Below are 23,305 nucleotides of genomic sequence, written 5' to 3' on the forward strand. Positions count from 1 at the left end.
TCTCCTCAGTGAAAGACACATGAAAGCCCGCGTGGAGTTTGCAAAAAAGCGCCTAAAGGACTCTCCGACTGTGGGAAACAAGATTCTGTGGTCTGATGAAACCAAGATTGAACTGTTTGGTTTCCGTCTGGCCACTCTGCCATAAAGCCCAGATCGGTGGAGTGTTGCAGTGATGGTTGTCCTTCTGGAAGTTTCTCCCATCTCCACACAGGATCTCTGGAACTCAGCCAGAGTGACCATCGGGTTCTTGGTCACCTCTCTTACCAAGGCCCTTCTCCCCCGATTGCTCAGTTTGGCCGGGCGCCCAGTTCTAGGAAGAGTCCTGGTTGTTCCAAACTTCTTCCATTTAAGAATTATGGAGGCCACTGTGCTCTTGGGAACCTTCAATGCAGCAGAGTTTTTTTTGTCGGCTTCCCTAGATCTGTGCCTCGACACAATCCTGTCTCTGAGCTCTGCAGGCAGTTCCTTCGACCTCATGGCTTGGTTTTTGCTCTCATATACATTGTCAGCTGTGAGACCTTATATAGACAGGTGTGTGCCTTTCCAAATCATGTCCAATCAATTGAATTTACCACAGGTGGACTCCAATCAAGGTGTAGAAACATCTCAAAGATGATCAAGAGAAATGGGAGGCACCTGAGCTAAATTTAAAGTGTCATAGCAAAGGGTCTGAATACTTATGTCAATGTGATATTTCAGTTTTTTCTTTTTAATAAATTTGCAAAACTTTCTAAAATCCTGTTTTCTCTTTGTCATTATGGGGTATTGAGTGTAGATTGATGAGGGAAAAAATGAATTTAAACGATTTCAGCATGAGGCTGCAACATAACAAAATGTTTAAAAAGTGAAGGGGTCTGAATACTTTCTGAATGCACTGTATGATGCCAATTATTGCTGCGTTCTATGGTGATCAATAAAGCCTCCAGTCTCCTAAACTGCGACGCAACGTTGTCTTATTACTGTGTATAAGGGTGGTGTATAAGATTGCTTCAGTCACACTACACTTCCGGATTTTTTTTTAACGATCTTTAAAATCATTATGTTATTAGAATTGAAGTATACTAGGGCATGCCCGTACTATATATATATCTAAAATTATATCCCCCCCCCCCCCCCCCTCTATTTACATGAAATGGTTTGGTCCAAAGCGAACGGCTTGCGAGTACGGTGACAATCCCCCCCCTCTATTTACATGGAATGGTTTGGTCCAAAGCGAACGGCTTGCGAGTACGGTGACAATCCCCCCCCTCTATTTACATGAAATGGTTTGGTCCAAAGCGAACGGCTTGCGGAGTTTGGTAAAGAAATCGCCATAGCGTGCACAAACGCGCAGGAAAGCGAAAGAATCGCAAATTAGTTTTAATTAGTTTTAAAACATAGTTTAACGCCAACATAGTTTGCCAACGTGAAATAAATGAATACGCTCTCAAATGTGCCGTCCGAGGCAGAGTCTGTTCGGCACGTTCGGCACACGTGATAGCTCGCTGCTCTCTGATTGGTTGAATCGTTTTTTGGACATAGCTCGGTAACTACTTGTCCGATTAATATGAAACCTTGAAAAGGCACATCCTCGGGTCCCCAGCAGTATACCTGGCAAGTTTCAAGTATATCGGACCCGTGGTTGTCGAGAAACAGCGGTCACAGACAAACACACAGACATACACACATACACACACACACACACACACACACACACACACACACAGAGATTACTGGAATTATAGATAGATGCTGGACTTAAACACTGCATGGGGTATCGTGTTCTATGAATTAATCGAGTTAATAATGTTTTGTTGTTGTTTTGTGTTCTTTATTAAACAATTGCTTGTTGTTTTTCCGCTTGTAATGTTCTTGAAATTCCATTGGGATTGTACAGTTTTCCTATGTCGTTCCCTTTAGGACACATCTTCTCCTCGCGGTAGCCCCATACACTCTCCGCGTGAGAATGGCTTGGATCGCTCACTAAACGGCAAGAAAGAGACATCTGTGAGCCCGGGCTCGGTGGCGTCGAGCAGCAGCACACCGTCGTCGAAGTGCAAAGAGCTTGCTCAGGTGCCGACCGTTCCGAGACGCATAGACGGGAATTGGAGGTGTGAGATAGGTGTTTAAGATGGCACTCGCCACGCTCGCCATTTCGGAGCGAGGAGTTAGCTTGGCATTGTGGTACCATCAGGCCCAACCCGATCATTCCTGTGGACCCGCAGAGGATTTTCATGGTTGAAAGGCCTCGGTGCTGATTTTCACCTTTTTGAATAGGCTCCGGGTGAAGCAGCCTGTTATTTTCGCAGTTTCCTGGCCTGCTGTCAGACATCACACAAATGTGCTGTCTCTAGCGTTTCTGAACCCGCGATTCCTCATTCTGACTGACACACTCTGGCACGGAAGGCTTATCCACCATTTTAAAGACATGTGCTGATACTTTCCTAAAGCCAAGTGAAGCACTTTGCCTCTTCTCTGAAGCGCTTCCTATATCTTTTTGGGGTTCTTACGACAAAGACCTTTAAATAATCCCCTTTTCGCTTTTACCCTGAGCTGTAGAAATGTTCGTTCATTTCGTGTTTTTTTCACATATCTATAGCTCGTGCTCTCGGTAGAAATGTTTGAATTACTTTTTTTAGTGAAGCTGTCTTCTGTGCTTTGAGCTGTGATGACTTGCATTGGATTTTCCAAGGAAGCTTTGCATGTAGGAATTTGGGTTTGATACCAAGCCTGCTTTTCAGACCGACAAGGGAGCTGGCTTGGGAATCAAAACCAGTACATCGTTATCCCGTGGAGAACTGCCCGGTCTGGCCACGAGCGCAGCACCCGGCCTCAGGCCTGTACCTGGGAAACTTTCTGCAGTTGACCACCTCGGTTAGTCTTTCTGACTTCGGGGCCTGAAATGGCTGCTGTCACATAATTAGCCCATCCGCCACGCAGTGGGTGATGGGATTTTGCAATCACTTCTGTGTTTGTGTGTGTCTGTCCGGCTGTAACTTTAATTAAGAATTTGGTCAAAGGTCAACGTCAAATAAAATTGTCACTTTTCATCCAGTTGACCTGAAATTTTAAGAATTTGCATATTGGGTCGCTGAATTGGTTCATTGGTCAAAAGCTAGAAGCCGATTATTTTTTTATTTTTTTTTTATTTTTTGTAAGAACAAGATGTCAAAGGTCAAGATCGCATAAAATCGTCAATTTGTATTCGATTGGCTTGAATATGAACATGGTTTGCATATTGGGTCACTGAATTGGTTCACCAATAAAACGCTAGAAGCGGATTGTTTTGAGGTCAAAGGTAAAGGTCACAAAATCGTCAATTTTCATCTGATTGACTAGATATTTGAGCAGAGTTTGCATACTGGGTCAATGAAGCCTATTGCTTTTGAGGTCAGAAGGTCAAGATCGCCTAAAATTGGCAATCTTTTTTTAGTATTTTTTTTTAGCTGTTTTCATCATGTTTAATATGCTTCAAAAAGGAAACCACGGTGCCCCAAAAAAAGGCCAACCCCCGCTCTGGGGGGGAAATGGCCTCTAAAGGCGGTTCTTTTTTTTTCCCTTCATCATATTTACCATACGGACAAAGTCTGAATACAAAGCGGATGCGGAAGGGCTTTGCATTTTCTGTTGCCTTCGAGTTTCCTGCTTGAATTGGCCAGATCCCACTGTATGTCTTTTTCCATGTACCGCTATTACGATTGCCTTAAGGCAGACACTACTCTAACATCCCTCTCGACACCATGTTGTGTTTATGACCAACCAACCAAATGTGCTGATATATATATGTATATATGTATATATGTATATGTATAAAATATATATATGAAAATATCATTTTTGAGGTGGGCTGGGAATTTGAAATTTTGCATACTGATGTCGCTCAACTAGATGTTTGCATCTATTTCTTAAAGTTGTGAAGTGTGTGTTTCTTTGTGTGATTTTTTTTTAAATGTCAACCCTCATGACCCTTACTTCTTCTGCACAGGTGCTAGCCTCCGAGCCCCACTTGCCTCTGTGGCTGGCCCGTTTGGAAGCCCATTTGGAATGCTGCCCCATCCCGGTCTCAATGGGGAGTTGGCCAGTCCCGGGGCCTATGCCAGCCTACATGGAATGGCACCACAGATGAGTGCTATGGCAGCTGCAGCTGTTGCTTATGGGCGCTCTCCTATGGTACGCAATGAAAAGTATAAACATTTAATGCCAAGAATATATATATTTTTTCATTCACATGCTATAAATAGAATTCGGGTCCCTTTTATTCACATTCTATGTCTGATTCCCTCCCCCCTCGCCCCCTACCCCCCCCCCCCCCCGCCACTTGCCAGTTTGAATATTTTTGTTTTAAAGGGAGGCATTTTTTGCCGTCTTCTCTCTTGCCTCTTCTCTCTTTTGTCGTCTTCTCTTTTGCCGTCTTCAGCTTCCGTCTTCTCTGATTTGGGGGCCATCTAATAAGGCGAATGAAAGAGATAAGGTTGGGGATTGCTTATGAACAGGAAGAGGAGAGCTGAGAGGAAATAAAAGGGGACAGTTTTATGGGAAAAGAGAAATGTATAGGGGAGTAAGAGCAGCTGAGATTGCTACTATTGGTTCATGAGTTATCAAACAGTGACCACTATATTCGTCATGGGTGTGTGTCTGTGTCTGTCTGTCCACAGCATAACTACCCGATGATATCATCCAATCTTGATGAAACTTGGGTGGGAGGTTGATATCATGATCTAGTTGTGTCCTGCCTAGAGTGGGCGTATTGCACCCATTGTGGGCGGAGCCATGCCCGAAAAAGATGTCTTTTTAGGGGGTAATCGATTTCAAGCTACATCTTCTCCGAGGGGTTTGGTGGAATCTGACAGGGGTTTCGGTATTTCGTTAGGCCAATGTCATGTGTCTAGCCCCAAGGAGCTCGATTTTTCATTTTCGCCCCAAGGTCAAGGTCACAAGGTCACGAAATTTAGAAAAGTCGATTTTTGATGGTTTTATTACATTGTTCGCTTCCTGATAAGGTGAAATGTCGTACATGTTTTTATATTATCACATACATCATGAAATACAAGTTTTCCAACAAATTTCAGAATCTTCGACCTTTGACCGTTGAAGCTCACAAAGGTCAAATTTTCAAAGTTGTCGGAATCGAACCGAATTTTCGGTATTGTGTAGCTTACTAGTCTCATAACAGATAATACATTCCTATTTATATATTTTCAATGTCGGTTTTGACCTTTGTCATTGAATACCGCTCGCTCATGAACCATCGTCATCTCCTGACTTGTTTTTCATGTACCTGATATGTAGATTGTGTTACGTGGTCCTCCCGGTGACTACCTGGTCTCGGTGACCCCCAGACCGTGAGAGGAACTCCGCCAGAAAGATCTATTATTTATGCTCTTTCGTAACGCATAAATCTGAATTCCAATCAATAAGAAACCCCACACCAAGGATCCGGAATAATCAATGATATATTCCCCGAGCAATCAACAACCATCCACAATCAGCAATCAATAGTACAAACATGTAAACTCATCTATAATAACTCTAAGATGGCCATCTTATACATTCCTCACGTGAGCCCCACTCCCGACTCCCTCCATGGTCAATGTCTCTCTCAATGTCTCCGTACTCCAGTAGTTCGATCTCCGCACGTGGGCGGTTGAACGGACCCTTCCTGACGTGCTTTCACCGGGCACGTCCCGTACCGGGAACAACGGCTGCAGCGCGCACCTCCTGGCCAAGCAAAGCAGGTACAGCAAAGCAGGCAAAGCAACACGCGGCTTGCCCAGCGCGCGCGGCCCAAGGTGCGACCCGTACGCGGCCTTGTAGACGGTGAGGCGAACTGTGCCAGCTGCTTGGTTCCGTGCACGAACCCACGGCGACTTGACGTGTCAAAGGGTAGTTACACGTCCCGGTAACTCCTCTCGCCAGACGGGCTTTTACACGCCGATTCTGTTACGTTGCTCAATCGATACCGCTCGCGTCCGAGCTCGGCAAGGAAGAAGAAGAATCGTCGCTTCTCCAGGACCTCGTGTCTTTTTTCCTTCCGTTTCCGGTCTCCTTTTTCCCAGAAGGGCTCCTGACCCTTTAATCACAACAACCTTTAATCGACTACACATTGATAAGCAAAGACCTGAATAGTAATTCACATACATTCACATAAATATGTAACACTCCCCCCCTTCAAGAAAGACAGTTTGAACCCAGCGAAAACTTTCTTTGCCGGCCAACTTGGATAAACAAACCAGATAACTCACCCCCCCCCCCCCAACTCATCAGTTCCCCCCGGGCACAGTCATCACTTAAAAATAAAGCAACAAAATTTCACACAATCCCCTAGATTAATTCCCTCTGGACCAAGCGTCAACCACTTCTAGTTTCTCTTGAATGACGGTTAAGAGGTGGTGACCAAAGCCCCCAAATTTAAACCTCTCTATAGCACTTTTTCGGGAGGCCAAGCGGAGTATTCCCTACATGGACGCCTTAAGGAATGTGGAGTTCACGGTTAGTCCGGGGAGGAAAGTTCATTACATGGATGCCTTTAAGAACGTGGAGTTCACGGTTAGTCCGTGCAGGAAAGTTCACTACCTGGACGCCTTTAAGAACGTGGCGTTCACGGTTAGTCCGTGTAGGAGCCCCGGCTCGGCGGCTCCCCCGTATATAGTGCTTCAACTTCTCCAGACTCCTAACAGTTACGGTGGGACCCCTTGTCCCAGCCGTTACCTGACTGGCGGTCTCCTTCTCGGCCAGTGCTCGGACATTCATTCTTTCGGGAGGTGCCGTAACTCTGGGAGCCTCCATAGTAATATCGGCTGCTGCCAACCCCAAAACTACTGCCAAGTTGTCCTCTTCTGTAGACCTCTCGACGCCTACGAAATGCCTTCCCTACTGTTATGGTCCGACCCTCCAAATCCTTACCATTCCAATTCTTCTCTGCCTCCCTGGCGTCTCTTGTGCTTGCAAACGTGACAAAGCCGAACCCTCTTGACCGTTGCGTTTCCCTGTCTTTTACCACCCGCACTTCCACCAGCGGCCCATATCTGTTGAGGACAGAGGTCAGAACTTCTTCCTCTGTGTTGAAGTTCAGTCCCCCTACAAATAACTTGGAACTTTTGTCGCCATCCCGAGCTGGTGGGGTGTTATTTTCCCTGCTGTGCTCTTTACCAACCCTCGGGTTACCATAAATTTGCCCCCCGGCCAAATCATTCCCAATAATCACAGATACTCCCTCTACAGGAAGCGTGGCTTGTAAACCGACGGTGACCGGTCCTGACACCAAATCGGATTCCAAATGGATGACATGAAGTGGGGCACTAACACAGCCACCGATCCCTTGTAACCGAACACTATCACCAGTTGCGGTACTCTTTGACAATGGCAAAATGCCTTCAAGCATTAAGGATTGATGGGCTCCTGTGTCCCTCAAAACCCTAACCGGTCTTGGGTTAGTCAAGTCTCCCTTGAGTGAGACCAACCCCTCATAAATAAATGGTTGGTAACTCTTCTGTGGGCGATTTCTTACGTTTGCCATCGCATTCGGAGTTGTACTAGTCGGACTCCGCTCTGGGTTGTCCCTTTTCATGAGGTAACAACTGGACATCAAGTGTCCAGGTTTTTTGCAAAAGGCGCAAGTAGGCCCAGAGGAAAAACTCGTGGTCTGCCTCGGGCCCCCCGGGAAATAAGTTTGTCTTGGGCCCGTAGCCCCCTGATTTCGAACAGTTCGGGTATCAGCGTTGTCCCCATATTCATCTCGAGGCCGCCGCCATGTATTGTTGTTCTCCGCACCTGCTGGTCCACACCTCCCCTGCGGAGATCTAGGCGAGGAGTTAGGTTCGTGGACCCCTATCCGGTGTGTTAAGGCATAATCATCTGCCATGGTGGCTGCGTCCCACAACTTTGGTACTTTCTTTTCCTGCAGGTACACTTTGATGTCCTCGTGGACACACTGTTGAAATTCCTCCACCAGGATCAAGTCACACAATGTTTCGAAGTCTTTCCCGACTCCTTTTGACTCACACCACCGATCAAACATATTTTCTTTCACTCTGGCAAACTCCACATGGGTCTCACTCTCCCTCTTCCTGGCATTCCTGAATTTTTGCCGGTAAGCTTCCGGAACCAACTCATAGGCTTTGAGGATGTGCTTCTTCAATACCTCATAATCTGCACATTGGTCCATTGGTAGCGCCGAATAAATCTCTTGAGCTTTTCCCACCAGCACACTTTGCACTAGTATGGTCCAGGCCTCCTCCGGCCAGTTTAACTGTCGAGCCACTTTCTCAAAGTGTGGAAAAAATTTAGCGACTTCCTTTTCACTGAAGGGTGGAACCAGCCTCACATGTCTGCCCACATCCCAGGTGTTCTGGCTAGGTGTCGACCCCGTCAGCAAGGGTGGTACCTCTCCCCGTTCTCTCATTAAATCCAGCTCCTTGAATTTAATCTCTTGCTGAAGCGCCAGATCACGTTCCTTCAACTCCCTTTCGGCTTTTCTCTCCTCTGCTTCGAGTTCCCTGGCAGCTCTCCTCTCCTCTGCTTTTCTCCCTTCTAACCTTTCCTGGAGTTCTCGTTCCACTCTCCTTTCCTCTGCTTGTTTCTCTTCTCTCCTCTCTTCTGCTTTCCTTTCTTCTTCTGCTCTTTCCTTTTCTGCTTTCCTTTCTTCTTCTGCTAACCTTTCCTGGAGTTCTCGTTCCACTCTCCTTTCCTCTGCTTGTTTCTCTTCTCTCCTCTCTTCTGCTTTCCTTTCCTCTTCTTTTAACCTTTCCTGGAGTTCTCGTTCCACTCTCCTTTCCTCTGCTTGTTTCTCTTCTCTCCTCTCTTCTGCTTTCCTTTCTTCTTCTTTGATCCGTTCCTGGCTCCGTAATTGCAACTCCAGTTTCCGGAGCTCAACGTCTTCTGGTTCTTCGGGTAGCTACTGCCAGGCTAACTCGTCCCATGTTCCTAATTCCACCATAGACTGTATCACTGTGGTCTGCAACTCTGCCTTCCTCAAATTAGTTCGGACCTCCAAGTTAAAATGTTTGGCCAATTTCAAGAGGTCCGACTTTAGTAACGCTCGGAACTGTGCCTCACTCGGTGTTACCGCAAAGTTCTGTGCCACAAACGCCATGGTGCCTATCGTTAACACCTGTTAACCTTCACCCAAGACTTTACCCCCAATTTCCCCAAACATTTACCAATTAATACTTAATTAATAAATTTTAATTAATAAAAATATTATTTTATTATTTTATACAATTTTAGATCCCGGACGTAGACCCAATTGCGAATCCGCAAATCGTAATTTGGACGAGCCCCCAATTCTGTTACGTGGTCCTCCCGGTGACTACCTGGTCTCGGTGACCCCCGGACCGTGAGAGGAACTCCGCCAGAAAGATCTATTATTTATGCTCTTTCGTAACGCATAAATCTGAATTCCAATCAATAAGAAACCCCACACCAAGGATCCGGAATAATCAATGATATATTCCCCGAGCAATCAACAACCATCCACAATCAGCAATCAATAGTACAAAGATGTAAACTCATCTATAATAACTATAAGATGGCCATCTTATACATTCCTCACGTGAGCCCCACTCCCGACTCCCTCCATGGTCAATGTCTCTCTCAATGTCTCCGTACTCCGGTAGTTCGATCTCCGCACGTGGGCGGTTGAACGGACCCTTCCTGACGTGCTTTCACCGGGCACGTCCCGTACCGGGAACAACGGCTGCAGCACGCACCTCCTGGCCAAGCAAAGCGGGTACAGCAAAGCAGGCAAAGCAACACGCGGCTTGCCCAGCGCGCGCGGCCCAAGGTGCGACCCGTACGCGGCCTTGTAGACGGTGAGGCGAACTGTGCCAGCTGCTTGGGTCCGTGCACGAACCCACGGCGACTTGACGTGTCAAAGGGTAGTTACACGTCCCGGTAACTCCTCTCGCCAGACGGGCTTTTACACGCCGATTCTGTTACGTTGCTCAATCGATACCGCTCGCGTCCGAGCTCGGCGAGGAAGAAGAAGAATCGTCGCTTCTCCAGGACCTCGTGTCTTTTTTCCTTCCGTTTCCGGTCTCCTTTTTCCCAGAAGGGCTCCTGACCCTTTAATCACAACAACCTTTAATCGACTACACATTGATAAGCAAAGACCTGAATAGTAATTCACATACATTCACATAAATATGTAACAATTGCCTCTGCTCATCTCGTTATTTTTTTTTTCTGCTCTTATCTGAAATATGTCAGGATTGACAAAGATCTAGAAAGACAAAGATGTGACAATACATACAAATAGTATTTCTGGTATTTCTCTGCTATGGTATTTCCAGTTGCAATGTGTGAATGTGAGTCATGGACAGTGAAGAAAAAAGGAAAGGAAGAAGATTGACAGTTTTGATATGTGGTGTTGGAGACTAATGTTAATTCCATGGACTGCATGAAGAACGAACAAATCAGTGCTTGAATAAAGTAGACCTCCATGTACATTAGAAGTGCTGATGATAAAAAAACAGAAACTGTCATACTTTGGATACATCATGCGTGCAGAAATGAAAGTCCGGAGAATTCCACCATGCTGGATATGATTGAGGAAAGAAGAGGAAGAGGCAGACCTTGTATGTGCTGGATGGATGGGGTAAACGATGCACAAAGCAGTCTCTGCCAGAGCTTTGAGAAGCAGTATAGGATAGGAATGTTTGGAGAAATCTGATCATGAATGACACCAGAAGTCGGACATGACTTGACGGAACTAGATACGACTATATCTGAACTAATGCTGTCGTTGCCTCGTATGTCGACCCTTATACACCAAATGCAATAGCTATAAAGTATAGATATGATTGTGGATCAGGAACAAAGTGCAAGTTTCAAAATAACTTCTTTTCATACTGGTAAGTGTTTGTGGAGTTTTTCCTCAGATGGTTCGTATTGAGAGTGACAAACAAGTTGTCAGGTCAGGAGTCCATTTAAATCTGCCATTTAGCGTGCTGGTGAAAATTGGACCTCTGTCTGTGTACTGTGTAACCAAAAAACCGATGTTTTGAAACGTGCGTCTCTGGGGTTTGCTGCCACACTGTTCGAATAAATGAAAAGAAAGATGATGCAATGTCATAATTTTGCACAGTTGTTGCACCATTGCTTACACTCGAGACATTTGTCAGGTGTGATAATTGCATCGTCTCTTTCTTTCATCCCGCAGGTTGGATTTGACCCCCATTCCCACATGCGTGCGCCCGGAATCGCAACTAGCTTGGCCGCGGTTCCTAGCGCAAAGCCGTAAGTAACCAGGACATTAAGGATCATCAAACAAGCCATTTAATACCGGGAGGTCATTGTCAAAAACCCGGTGCAGCCACTAGAATGAGACAATCGTGTGCACGCATTTTGGACTCTCCATTTGAGGCGGTTTTTAAATGGTTTGTTATTACTGCCCTTTGCTATTTCATTTCCCATTTCCCCCAGCATGCCAGCACTTGCGTAATTGCAAGTCTGTGAGCACTTAGGAAAAAGCTGTTTGGGGACGTGGGGTTTGTTTGGCCCGAGGAAGCTGGCGTGTGGACACTCGCTCAGTGTGCCCCTGCCGGCGGCCACACTTATTACGATGAAATTCTTAATGAGTTGGCTGCTTTCATATTCCACGATAATTTGACATTTTTCGACTCGTATATATTTCATTTCTTCTGGCTGTCAGGACGATATTTTTCAGTTTGGAAAGGCTGTAACTCGACCTTTGCCATCTGATTTTAATTATTTGTGAGACAAGGTGCAGCTCTGTTGATGTAAAGGTGTTGATTGTTTATTATTTAATTTCTCCAGGGCATACTCGTTCCACGTGAGCGCCGACGGGCAGATGCAGCCTGTACCTTTCCCTCCGGATGCACTCATCGGTCCGGGAATTCCTCGTCATGCTCGGCAGCTGAGCACACTGCCGCACGGTGAGGTGGTGTGTGCCGTCACCATAAGCAACCCGACGCGGCACGTGTACACGGGTGGGAAGGGCTGCGTCAAGATCTGGGACATTGGACAGCCTGGCAGCAAGACCCCCGTATCCCAGCTCGACTGTCTGGTGAGGTTTGTCCACGAGTCTTTTTGCCAAGATGTTGTATGTCCCGCCCCCCTCTGCCATCCCCCCTCCATAGTGTGTCAAATGTTTGATGGCAGGAAAAATTACAGCATATGAAAGATGGGGTGCAGAGGCCAAAGGGGAAAAATAATGAGTTTATAAAGCCAAGGATTACTGGGGAAAATAGGTGTTGAAGCTGATGATGAAGTTGGAGAAAATGGTTTTTGAAATGGGAAAAGCTGGTTCTGAAGACTGGCATATCGATAAAGCCAGGGAGTGTGGGGTCAGGGGGAATATTGACAGCACATGTAGTAGTACTAAGAATGATTGATAAGTGAGCAACACATTAGAAGATGGTAGAGGTGCAAAAGAGCCTGCTGAATACAAAGTTTGATAATTGATCATGAAAATTGATTTGGCATCTTCTCTAAAGAACGAAAACTGGTGCCACAGGACCTGATATGCCAAGAATATCCACCTTTTTCATGGGTGATCAAACAGAAATAATAATCCTGGGTATTTTGAATGTTTGAGTATGGTGAGGCTTGTTTGGAAAGTCCATGTCGATTAATCAGATTTGTACTTTCAACTCGCTCCAAAACATCAGAAACACGAACTCGAGCTTCCTCAAAAATTGTTTCTTTTTCTTTTGTATGTTGCTCATGGCTGCAGGTAGCATCATTTTCTGGTGGTGCAACTGTGCTGTTGAAGCAGTGCTCCCATTAGGTTGGAGCAGGAATTTGAAATTGGTTTATGATGCCAGAGATAACTTGGCTACTCTTCTCGTGGTACACCATGGGATCTTTAATGTCCACCAACTAACACTGGTAGATGGGACGCCCAGTTCAACATCCATCCAAGGGGTCCACGCACACACATTGATGTATTGTCCTGCCTGAGAAACTGCAGGACGACATTTTGTTTGAACGAGATTCCCTGACCTACAATGTTCTGTTATTATTATTATATCACAAGGACATTTGGGAGATGTCATTGTAATTTTACATTAATCTAAGGGACTTCACGGCAAATCAACATAGTAAATGGGATTTTGAACCTGAGATTGCAGCATTAGGAGCCTTGTGCAGTTGGGGAGGCCAAAACATGCCGATGTTTCTGAAACACAAAATATTGTTATATTCACTCCTTCAGTGTTTAGTTTAGCAATATCTATACAGCTGATGGAGTAACTTGTAGATAAAAGGTGAATCGTTTCCCACTTTTCTAAAACATTATGTTTGTGGGTCAAAGTACAATTCCTCAATCCGGAGTGGATGGAATATCGCATAAAGTGTAAATTTAAAATCGAGAAATATCAATAAAGACAGTAAAGAAGCCTTAGCGTCGGTCAGATGTAAAACAATGTTGTGTACCTTCTGTTCAACCCAAAATAGCTTTTCTTGATTGAAACCTATCCACACATACCCAGCAATATATTAAATATTGACAATAACTTCACCAATATTTGTCCTCCATTCATGTGACATCTGCACCTTCTCCATCAACAGTTTCCTGATGATGGAGTTGCGCAAGCATGACAATGTGTTGGAAAAGTTGGCAGCCAGGCCAAAACAGTTGTTAATTTGATCAAATTATATATTTTGAAATTTTACTCTTTGACCTTTTACATTTTCAACCTTGAGTAATGTCATTTATTAATTATCAAATACAAGGTCTGCCATAATGACGAAGAGAGAAATCTTGACTGGTTATTCATAGGAAAATGCAGTAATAGAGCAATAATGTTAATGATCATTTATTATTATTAATAATTATTGTTGAAATTATTATTATTATTACTAGCAAGTTGCTTAAATTCTAAATGGGTAGAGATGAAGGAGGCGAAAATGCAAAATGGCGTCTTCATTCATCGAGCTGGCAATCTGGGAGCAACAATCTGCATTTATTGCCACATCTGATTCAATTTAAATGCTCGAATGGCGACGAGGTGCTCCATTTGAAACTGTTGTTTGATATATTTATCTTTTTGATGCCTCGGGTCCGCAATAAAAAATTTGTATTGGTTTCAATGCCAGTGACAAATTGCAAATTAATAGTAGGATTATTAGATCATCAACCAACAAAACTTGCATTTCTTGCAGTGTAACATTTCACCTTCTCCATGCCACTGCTGATACTGATAACGTTTGACAATACCATGGAAATAATTTTGGAAACATTTTTGGAAAAGACTATTTTAGCCAATAAAATCATCTGGGTTTTTGTTGTTTTTTTATGTGGAAAGTACAGGGAAAAGGGTTGGGGCCTTAATCATTTCGATCAACCTCCTGTAGCAAGGGAAGGGAAAAAGTGAACCATAATGAGTGTTCCAGCATTACACATACACCATAACAGGTGCAGCAGGCAGATTATCCTACCTTGAAGGTCATTAATGAGCCAGCTGGGTTTTACCCACAGTCCATTAGGGGTGCGGAAACTCCTTAGCCTAGCTTGACTCCCCAGAGATTGAAATCCAAATCCTTAATATCGCTGCCTTCATCAGGATTTGAACCCACAACCCCCTGGGATCCCAATCCATTGGCCTTACTAATAGGCCACCACTGCATCACAATTTATTTGTTCGTGTATTGGAAAACGAGGATCGATTATTTAGCCAGTGGCACTATAGGGGGTAAGCAGTGAGCCCTGACAGGGTATGTATGGTCTTCAGTTAAGGTCACTTTGTGATGGCTGTGTGGAATTTGACGATGTCTTTCATTCCCAAGGGTACTTTGGGGCAGTTAATGCTCAGAAGTAAATGCATTCTAGGTCTCTTGCCTCAAAGGGACACTCTCTATTTGTATTTTCTTGCTCTTTGAATGGAATAAACACACAAATGACCACATCACGATAAAGCACATTAAGTGGCTACAATGGCCTCTGTAATAATTACTATATATATTGGGTTGTTCTGTCTGTCTGTCCCACCCTGAAACACAGAAACGCTCATCAGAGAGGAATAAAAAGAAGTAAAAGCTGCTTCAAATTAATCCAAACCTATGGGAAAATTGTAATTTTTTTCAATCAAACAAAAAATTGAACCTGGGTGGTGTATATACAATAGACCGCTGTCTCGATTGCTCCCCAAAAAAATCAATTTGTGTTATGACATAAAGGTGGTGGACAAAAATGGAAACACCAATGTAAAGTCACTTAATAGGGTGTTGGGCCACCACGTGCGGCCAGTACGGCCAGTAGGTGTATGTCCCGTGGCATAGAGTCTCCCAGCATATGGAATTCTACAGAAGGGATGCAGCACACACCATTCTTCTATGAGAAAGTCAATCAACTCACACCTATTTGATAAAGGTGGAAAACGCTGTGTCAGGCATCATTCCAGAATATCCTATAAATGCTCGATTGGGTTCAGATCTGGTGACTGAGAAGGCCATGACATTTTGATAGCATCAGTGTCATCCTCATGAAACCATTGGGTGACCACACATGCTCTGTGGTTGGGGGGTTTGGGGACTCTCCTCTTGTAGCCATGCTTGCCATAACTATAGGCAACCAGGCATGTGCAGCATTTTTATGCCTTCGCCCCCGAAGGTGGCCGGAGGCATTATCTTTTTGGGTTATCTGTCCGTCCGTATTAGACACAGGGCCATAGGGTGGATATCTATTTTTTTTTTTGGTTTCATGACCTGAACCTAGGGATTTGGCAAGATGGGTGTGGGATGAAGCCTTATGACCTCCAAAACATCTTGTTTTTTTTCACAAGCGATATCGTGGTACGTTACCGAGAACCGCTGCCCCAAAACACCAGTATACACCAATTGTATGTTACATTTGAAATACCCATTTACACAGTAAAAAAACAACACAAACTATATGATGTCATGTTCACATTGGTCTTGGCAGCAATATTTATTAATTCAGACCCCCAAAAGTAGTAAAAATGTTGTTTTAACGACTTGGTAAAATAACATGCTGTTGATGCATTTATCAGAAAGTCATGTTTTTGGACCTTAAAACCTGCATAATTTTAAATTTTTGTACAATATTTGTGATTGGTGTTGCTACTACGATCCATGGTGGTTTACCAATGCTATTTTGAAACTGTTAATAGGTCCAATAAGTGTGTAAGGGGTGATATTTTAACCCATCAAAGACAATTACGCGGCGTACAAGCGAACCAGTGCGCATTGACGTCATGATAAACTCGAGATGGGCTGAACTATAGCCACAATTTGTCTCTTCGGCTTGGTCATGTTGAAACTTGTCCAAAACATCATACAAATAGTGCAGTTATTTCATCCTCTTCAGCATCAGCGTCTTCCTCATCTTCAGATCTGGAGTCTTTATCATCATTCTTATCATCAAAGTCAACATGGCCAGTTATGTTTGAGCAGTCGTTCCTGCCGCACTTGCACAAATCTATGCACGGAATGTTATTCTGTAGGCAAGTGCATGTAGTTTCGTTGCTGCATCGTGTCTTCTTGCAGCTTCCAGTGCAGTTAGCAAGCTCCATCACGCTGTCTGGTGCAGGTGGAAGTGTCATCCAGTCCATGGCAAGTTCCTCTTCCATCATCCATCCATAGCCATTAGGGTCGGGAATGTCAGGGATGGGCTGCAGGCTCCTCTTGTAAATTCCTGAAATATTGAAGTGATCAATAACATTAAGAATGGAGATATACATATTTCCAAAACAACATCAGAGGTATATCATTAACACTAATAACAGAACAATCATATTATTGGGAAATTCTGTGTAGAGAAACATGCGAAATCCAAAACATCCTGCTCTGACTGAGTGTGGAGCAAAAAAATCTCTGGATCATCTACATGTCATGTTATCTTAACCACTCAACTGTATAGATAGTTACTTCAATTACTCTTTCAAATAGACCTGTTAATTTTGAACATTTACAAAGCATTGTTCTGACATTCAATATTTTGTTTTCAATTCAATAAACTTTCCAAATAATCATCTTCATTAACACATGCTGCACCATATACTAGTACTCCTGTCCAAACATAAATTACAGGTGACGTTCAATATTCAAAGAAACAACCAATTAACTTACCAGCTTGGTAATTGGCTCTCTTGATGTGCTGTCTCAGGGCATCTTGGTTGGGAGGCATTGTGATCTCAGACGTTCTAGCAAGACGAAACATGTTGTACCTGGCCTCATTCACAGTAGTGATATTGTGCTGTCCATATAACTTGCAGACAAATGTCTCCAGTGCTTCCATCATGTCTGGATGTATGTCAAACCGTTCTCCAAGGTCCTTCAAGGCACCGCACAGCTCTGGATTCTTTAGTATGATGTTTAAGGCCTTCTTTTTGCCTTTGCCATAGAAGGCGCTTACACTATCACAGCCAGTAAAACAGTGTAGGCCTATCAAAGCTTGGCTGACATCATCCCCAATGCTATCGTAGATTGCTTTCAAGTCAATTGTCCTAAGGTTGACTCCCTTTCCTGTGTGGAAATATAGATGTGCAGAGATTTGGGGTACTAAGGCTATGCCGATTATGAACACATCTGTATCCGGACTAACGATGATGACGTCATTGCTTGTGTGTGCTGCATGCGCGGCATGGAGGAACATCCGTGTGTCCGCCTCTTCATGCGTCGAATTTAGTGATGGCTCTTCTTTCACTTCAACTACCTGATCTGGAGTGCTGCTTCCTGTGAAGATATGGCATTTGGTTCCATGTGCCAAGAACACTGTAATTCCTCTGAGGTATGCTGTCTTGACCTTACTCCACGTCTCAAACAAGTATTCGATTAGCGACTCCTTGTTGTCACCGTTGGATAGGAACTTTTTCCATTGTTGAGGAAGGGACTGGCCATATATTTGCATCACTTGAGACCCTCTGGCTGCTCTCTTCTCTCGCTCGGCGTTCTTAATCGATACCTTTCGATAAGTATCGGTTACGAAATGGATCTCACTGCACTTGTTTCCCTCTGCTCCCTTGACAAGGCGCTTCAGTATTTTGTGGGCCAGATTGAGAAATGTCCTTTCCCCGGTGAGTTTGTTGATATTCAATTTCTGTATCATTGCCATACCATCCATTACATACATGCCTCCTACTGGAATATCAACCACAGGTTTCTCTGCCTGACTTTCAAGTGCATGAAGTAGGTTGGCTTTGTTGGTCTTGACGAGGCAGCCTTGCACACTTGCCAAAGGAAGAGGTAGTGGGCCAAGAGAATAGGACATTAACTCTTGAAGATCAATTTTCCGGAACTGCCCGATGACAACAAGCCTTGCTAAGAGATTTCTGGCAGCCTTCAAAGACACATCCTTTCCACGAATTTTCTTTTTCACAGCCTTAGACATGTTGGTGAATGTCTTAAGTTTCAGTTTCTTCATTGAGCCAAACAGGTCGACTGTCTCCGTCTGAAGTCGTTCTTTACATAGGGTGGTGAACTCTGTTTCTCCTCTTTCATATGCTGTGTTTAGATCTTCCTGAACTTCTCTCGTAGCCACCACACCAGATGTAACATGAACCAAGTCCTCTCCATCATATTCAAATGGATTAATCATGCTGTTTGTCATCTCGATTATTTTGTCAACATCAGCTTTGTCACGTAGCATGCGACTTTGTAGTAGATCGGAGCGTGTTGAGCTGTGCTCTTCATATCTGGACTTCCCTGCCATAACCTCGCATTCCCGTGCAATTGACCCCCTCGCGTGGTGTGACCAAATCCATCGGTTAACTGTCCCCTTGCTGGTAGTGAAACCGGTCATGCCCCCCTTGGTCTTGGAATCCCTGTTTGCTGCTCAATGGTCTGGTCGCAGGCGATTTGGGCAAAAGCTTTGTCGCTTCTCTGGGTAGCGAATTCACCCTCCATAAATTTCTGATGAATGGTGGGATGGGTCTGCTGAACATCTGACATTTCCAGCCAGTATACTGGAAGGTATCTGCTATAATTAATGTGATCATAGGCAAATTTCCATGGAAGCATACATCGTATGCTGGCGAGGTGAACATCCCAGTTGGCTTCTCGTGTCCCTCTAATGAATAGCAAGAGAAGCTCCACCGTCTCAATGTATGAACTCCAGAAGCGAAATGTTGGTTTGGTGTCACTTGCTTCTAAGAATTTGTCAAAGGAGGTTTTGAAGTCTTTGAACTTGTCGCTGTTGAGAATGACATGGTAGTTTGGATCTGGGAAAGCTTCAGCTAAGTTTGACAAAAGTTCCTTCACTCTACCTGCCTCATGTTCTGGAATAGATTCAAAATATGCATCCAGGAGCATCTGCTGCATCGCGTCTGACATCAGCTTATGGGCTCGAACTGCCCTGTTGTAATGCTTGCCGCTGAACACTCCATTCACAGACCCCACTGCAACAATCTCTGACTCAACCAGGATGTCTTGGAGACCACCATCTCGAAATCTCTTTCCAATACAGCCAAGAAAGGACATTGCAGTGTGGAATGCCCCAAGTCGAATTACCAGTCTCTTCATGAACTGTGCATTCTTCCATCTAATGAGCTGTGCCTTGCAATAGATGGCTTGGTCAACGACAATGACGACTGCTTCCAACTGTAACTTGTCGGTGATCTGAACACTTCTCTGCAGTATTGTTAGTACCGTATTCATTTCAGTCGGAGTGGCATCAATGACAGGGAGATACCCTATCACGCTCTTTGGTGGAACTTCAACACAAGACAGTAGTTGGTTGAATCCTGTCCAAGATGGCAGAGTCCCGTCAATGTTGTACTTGGTGATGTGGTATGCTAGGTCTATCGTCTTAGGGTGCTGGAGTAATGGGAAGTACGTTGCTCGATCCAATGGAACGCTGGTTGCGAATGGAGCGGGTCCTTCTTTTTTCCCTCCATAATATGTGGCAAGGTTCACTGCAGGTGGCTGCATCGATCTCTCCCGCGTCCTCTTAACTGTAGTGACTGGTGCTGGTTGTACTACTTCATGGGATTGACTTGGTCGCTGTATTATAATCCCATTGGTATTGTGCGTTGTTCCGCGCCCAGACAATGTCTCCTCCCCGAAGTCATTATTGTCCCATACGAGTGTGACATGCTTGCCCGCCTGAATGATTGATGGAAGAGCATCCTGTCCACGATGTAGTTCTTGGTTAGCCAGTGCAGTGTCATGATTTAAGACGACAGAGTTTGAGACGCAGTAACCAAACCCGTTCAGTAGGCTGATTAATTGGGCTGAACCTGAGAGATGACGTACTGTCATTGCAAGTGACAAATGTTTGGGCATCTGTTTCCTTCCCTTTGATTGGAGGTATATGATGTCCTGTGCAATTGTGAGAATTCTTCTATGTATTGTAGATTCTATCTTTACAAACTCATCAGAATCAGGTTCGTCTGACACTCCCACCATCCATGCAATAAAGTTATAGAGACAGGCAGGTACAATTGCTTCTGCGGCATTTGTTGTCAGGTGCTCAGAGGTTGGGGGCTATGGCATATTTGGCATGATCTCATCTATTGCATTTCTCAATTGTAGTGCAGTGAAGTAGTGTTCTCTAAGGTTATTCTCAGTATGCCCAGGTTGCTTTGGTGGGGTTGGTTCAGAGTCGGATGTTTGTTCTGTCTCTGTTGTGTCATCACCTGAACCATGCATGGTTTCTTGCAACACTTTCTTTTCTTCAACCAGCACTTCAGTGGAGATGTCATTAACATACACAAGGTGTCCTTGGCAGCGCATATACGGGGTTAGAAAGCATAGTTGTGGAAATGTTTTCATCAGTCTTGTCTTGAGAAAGCCACTTTTGTAGTTTGATTCTATTCCGTGTGTTGCTTTGATTTGTTTCATGAACATGTCATTAAGTCGTTTCAGTCTGTAGATTTCCTTGTTGTCTATTATAAGATCCTTGACTGTTGCACAAAATAATGTGTATGCTTCTGAGTAGTTGGAGTCTCCTTGTTGCTCTGCATTAGGTGTTGTTGCTAGCTTGCCTAAATACCGGGTATACTCCTTGTAGCAGCGACCATGGTATTTTACCTCTATCGCAACACAATCGCGGTCTTGAATTTGAAGCAGCAGGTTTGTATTGTTGTTGTCTTTAGCGGCTTGCTGCAGTCTTGGTGCCTCAATTGTTGAGCACCTCGTTAGAGGCTCTTTTCTTCGTCCCCTTTTGCCTGTATTGATTGTTCTCTCTTTCTGACAAAGGATGCATATATTAGGCAACACATATTGGGATCTGGCTGAACATTTAGGCTTGCCTAAGCTGGAGCGTAGAGCACGTTTCTTGACTGGTTGTGGGCCTTTATGCACCTTGTCAATGTTGACGTTGATGTCATTGCATGTTGAAGCTGCAATAAATACACATAAAAGAAAACAATAAAAATTATGTGAGTTAAAAATGTCTAGACCTCGTCATGGTTAGCCTGACTAGATTCCCTCCCCCCCCCCCCCCCCTTCCTCAGACTTCCTTTTAAAAATTTATTTGTTTCACCTCGGCCCTACCTCCTTGCATAAATATTGGACAGTTCCTTCAATTCCAAATCGTTCAAGACTACACACAAAATTATTTTACATATACCTCACAAAAAAAAAAAATCAAACTAAGTTTTGAAGCATTGTCATGATTTATTATTCAAGTTATTGAACCTACCAGTATTGGCTGCATTTTCTTCTCTCTTTTTCATGCTGCTTTGCACCCTGCTCACTCGTTGTTTGTCGGTAAATCGTGAATAACACACTTGATGAAACGCTGCATCATGCGGTATAGCTATAGCAGGTATTGTTACCATACGTGAATGGATCCACATATCCACGTTCGCCGAATTCCACGTTCCACGTTCCACGTTCGCCGCTCCACATATCCACGTTCGCCGTTCCACGTTCGCCGAATCCACATTCCACGTTCCACGTTCGCCGTTCCACATATCCACGTTCGCCGAATGGATCCACGTTCGCCGAATTCGTCAGCGTGGTTCTTCACGAAATTTCTCGCAATTTCAGCTTGATCACCTTCTAAATTCTGCCACGTAAGAACAAATTGCAAATATCGCGGCCATGTTCTATCACTAAAAGGTATTAAACTTGATCTTTTGGCCGGAGAAATGCACATATAACAGCGTTTCTCGCTCCCACCCTCGTCACCGTCGCTGCTACTGGAGGCCGCCATTTTGTTTACTCGCAGCCGGACGCCCAGACATCGTTCGTAGCGCGAATAAGCGCGATCCTCATTGGTCAATACATCGAAATGCGTTCGAGGCTAAACGGAGATTTTGGAAATAAAATTATACATTTCAACATTATATTACAGACTAACGTACCAGAATCTGACTTGTGAAAAGTCATGAACATTATTTCTTAATTTTTTCTATATTATCATGCCAATTTGATGCCCACCCGATTTTCAGGTCACGAAATGAAATGAAAAATTGGAACACCTGGCAGTCTATATGGGCTAAACCTCATTTTTCTGAGCAACCACATGTCTCATTGAGACAAAACTTTCAGGGTGGGAGCGACACCCATGCAGAATGTTTTAATGTTAATTTTGATGTCATAGGTCACATGGTATGACAGATATCTTGGATTAAACGCAAATGTAAAAATGAAAAAAAAAAAACTCGGAAACTGCTGAATGGAAAAATTTGAAATTTGGCACATTGTCAAGTACTCCCAATGGCGAACAAAAGCATGATAATGATGACATCATCAGTGAAATCTCAATCAGACATGTGGTTGCTGATACCAGCGATAAATGTTTTAACTGAATGCTTCATCCTAAAAATCTGAAATTGCATGCGCATAATCTATGACCGATTTGTTTTTAAATATTAAATATATGACATCATAGGTCACATGGTTTGGCAGCCATATTGGATATAACCTAAAACCTGTGAAAAAAATACCTTTGTCCAAACCACCAAAGCGATTGACTTGGCATGTTGGTCGACTAGGCATGGCTATTAAAAGTTGACAACAAAAACGTCATTGGTCACATGATGTGTCAGCCATATTGGATTGAAGCCCGTATAAGTATTTTTTTACCACGGGCTTCTGCTTGTGCAATAAAAGTGAAACCTAGGAGCAGATTACAATAATTAGCCACTATATAAAAATGGAATGGCGGTAAGAAAAAACAGGACAGGAGGAAGGATATGGTTAAGATTAATGAAAAATCAGCATGAACAAACTCATCATTTCACATTCAAATAACCTGCAAATATCACTTACAAGAGTTGACCAGCTTGAAGTTCCCATCTGAGTCCTTGTCTCATCATGCGGGGATCCCAAGTCATAGCCAATATGCTGTGTGTATTTGTCCATTGTCTAATTCTGGCCTTGTCCTGCATGGAATATTTGTACAAGCACCTCCATAATTCCTTAGACAGTGTTGGAAAATATAAAACATGTAATTAAA

At 44.0% G+C, this 23,305-nt stretch overlaps 2 protein-coding genes across 2 annotated transcripts in view; one reads left to right on the plus strand and one right to left on the minus strand.

Annotated features, from left to right (window-relative positions):
- Nucleotides 1–23,305, plus strand: part of LOC137421677 (transducin-like enhancer protein 1) — a 51,185-nt gene that overhangs the window by 21,261 nt on the left and 6,619 nt on the right. The window contains 5 exon segments of the mRNA XM_068107958.2: nucleotides 1,900–2,052; nucleotides 2,721–2,853; nucleotides 3,965–4,149; nucleotides 11,138–11,214; nucleotides 11,755–12,004. Coding sequence (XP_067964059.2) covers nucleotides 1,900–2,052; nucleotides 2,721–2,853; nucleotides 3,965–4,149; nucleotides 11,138–11,214; nucleotides 11,755–12,004 — 798 coding nt within the window.
- LOC137422714 (uncharacterized) lies at nucleotides 15,839–18,610 on the minus strand. The gene is made up of 2 exons (XM_068109410.2): nucleotides 17,029–18,610; nucleotides 15,839–16,594 (listed from the first exon to the last, which is right to left on the minus strand). Exons 1-2 carry the CDS (start codon nucleotides 18,608–18,610, stop codon nucleotides 16,233–16,235), a joined length of 1,944 nt encoding a protein of 647 aa, XP_067965511.2. The 3' UTR covers nucleotides 15,839–16,232.

This window comes from Myxine glutinosa, chromosome 2, assembly GCF_964187855.1.
Source record: "Myxine glutinosa chromosome 2, kmMyxGlut1.1, whole genome shotgun sequence".
Classification (NCBI taxonomy): Eukaryota; Metazoa; Chordata; class Myxini; order Myxiniformes; family Myxinidae; genus Myxine; species Myxine glutinosa.